The sequence below is a fragment of the Pygocentrus nattereri genome, chromosome 17, assembly GCF_015220715.1.
Source record: "Pygocentrus nattereri isolate fPygNat1 chromosome 17, fPygNat1.pri, whole genome shotgun sequence".
NCBI lineage: Eukaryota > Metazoa > Chordata > Actinopteri > Characiformes > Serrasalmidae > Pygocentrus > Pygocentrus nattereri.
Window position 1 is genome coordinate 9,988,361 of NC_051227.1, and position 2,500 is coordinate 9,990,860.

The window sequence follows — 2,500 nt, forward strand, 5'->3', positions numbered from 1 at the left end:
AGAGAGAGAGAGAGACACACCAAGAGAAAGAGAGATTGAGAGAGAGAGAGATACAGGGAGAGAGAGAGAAGGAGAGAGAGAGAGAGAGAGAGAGAGAGAGAGAGAGAGACAGAGACAGAGAGAGAGGGACAGAGAGACAGAGAGAGAGAGAGAGAGAGAGAGAGACAGTGAGAGAGAGACAGAGAGAGACACAGAGAGCGAGAGACACAGAGACAGAAAGAGACAGAGAGACAGTGAGAGATATAGGGAGAGAGAGAGAGAGAGACACAGAGAGAGAGACAGAGAGACACAGAGAGAGACACAGTGAGAGAGAGAGACAGAGAGAGAGACAGAGACACAGAGAGCGAGAGACACAGAGACAGAGAGACAGAGAGAGAGACACACAGTGAGAGAGAGAGTGTGTGTGTGTGTGTGTGTGTGTGTGTGTGTGTGTGTGTGTGTGTGTGTGTGCGTGTGTGTGTGTGCGTGTGAACTCACATGAGCGGTAACGTTGGCGTGGATCTCTCTGAGCGAATGCTGGCGGTACTGCAGCTTCACCCTGATGGGCACCAGCGGAGACTCTGCGTGAGAAAAGGGGGCTTGGATTAAGGGCAGAGGTCTCAGACAGTGGAGGTGATGGAGAATAATGAAGGAGTGGTGAAGTCGTGAGTCGGCGTCTCGGTGCACTCACCCTTCTCCGAGGCGGGAATGACTCCCTGCATGAGCAGAATGAAGTGCAGGTTGTTTTCGGTGTCACTCAGCGTCAGCATGGCGATACCCCCCATCCCAGAGTTCTCCTCTTCGGACGTCAGGGTGGCGCTGAAGGTTTCTGTATCGGAAGTGTGGAGTGCGGTGGTTTTGTTAGCGGAGAGCTTTTCTAAGACATAGTTTTACTAACTGTATAACAACTCCAGCAAAACACACCTGCGAAAAGTGCTCTGTGTTTGATGATTTTCCCCTGGATCTCCTCCCTCCTGCCGTCCGTCATCACCATGGAGACGCGAAGCTGTTCCTCCTGCAGCTGGCGCATGTGAGACTTGGGCAGGTTCCTCCAAACCCCACAGATCTGAACACAGGACGGCAGATTAACTCCTTCAGTTCCCAAATCTCTTTAATACATTACACATACTTATTAATTCATAATAGCTACTGAATCATTTAGAGCACTTTTTAATTATTCATAGTACTGAGTAATTCAAAGAAATTACTGAGTAATTCATAGCTGGTACTGAATGACTAAAAGTACTGAAAAACTCATAGTGGTACTTGATGACTTATAGTACTGAAAAACTTATAGTGGTACTTGATGACTAATAGTACTGAAAAATTCATAGTGGTACTTAATGACTAATAATACTGAAAAACTCATAGTGGTACTTGATGACTAATAGTACTGAAAAATTCATAGTGGTACTTAATGACTAATAATACTGAAAAACTCATAGTGGTACTTGATGACTAAAAGTACTGAAAAATTCATAGTGGTGCAGAATGACTAAAAGTACTGAAAAATTCAGTGGTACTGAATGACTAAAAATATCAAAAAATTCATAGTGGTACTTGATGACTAAAAGTACTGAAAAACTCAGTGGTACTGAATGACTAGAAGCAGTGAAAAATTCACAGTGGTACTGAATGACTAAAAATATTGAAAAATTCATAATGGTACTTGATGACTAATAGTACTGAAAAATTCACAGTGGTACTGAATGACTAAAAATATCAAAAAATTCATAGTGGTACTTGATGACTAATAGTACTGAAAAACTCATAGTGGTACTTGATGACTAAAAGTATTGAAAAACTCAGTGGTACTGAATGACTAGAAGTAGTGAAAAATTCACAGTGGTACTGAATGACTAAAAATATTGAAAAATTCATAGTGGTACTGAATGACTAAAAGTACTGAAAAATTCATAGTGGTACTGAATGACTAAAGTACTGAAAAATTCATAGTGGTACTGAAATGACTAAAAATATTTAAAAATTCATAGTGGTACTGAATGACTAAAAATATCAAAAAAATCATAGTGGTACTTGACTAAAAGTACTGAAAAACGCAGTGGTACTGAATGACTAGAAGTAGTGAAAAATTCACGGTGGTACTGAATGACTAAAAGTACTGAAAAATTCAGTGGTACTGAATGACTAAAAGTACTGAAAAACTCATAGTGGTACTGAATGACTAAAAGTACTGAAAAATTCATAGTGGTACTGAATGACTAAAAATATTTAAAAATTCATAGTGGTACTGAATGACAAAAAATATCAAAAAAATCACAGTGGTACTGAATGACTAAAAGTACTGAAAAATTCATAGTGGTACTGAATGACTAAAAGTACTGAAAAATTCATAGTGGTACTGAATGACTAAAAATATTTAAAAATTCATAGTGGTACTGAATGACTAAAAATATCAAAAAAATCATAGTGGTACTTGACTGAAAGTACTGAAAAACGCAGTGGTACTGAATGACTAGAAGTAGTGAAAAATTCACGGTGGTACTGAATGACTAAAAGT

General features: G+C 39.3%; 1 protein-coding gene across 1 annotated transcript in view; it reads right to left on the minus strand.

The window, feature by feature from the left end:
• chrd (chordin) overlaps positions 1-2,500 on the minus strand; it is a 17,929-nt gene that overhangs the window by 10,434 nt on the left and 4,995 nt on the right. The window contains exons 7-9 of the mRNA XM_037546357.1: positions 904-1,045; positions 671-808; positions 478-560 (exon numbers count right to left, since the gene is read on the minus strand). Of these exons, the coding sequence (XP_037402254.1) occupies positions 478-560; positions 671-808; positions 904-1,045 (363 nt within the window). The remainder of the gene's footprint in view (positions 1-477; positions 561-670; positions 809-903; positions 1,046-2,500) is intronic.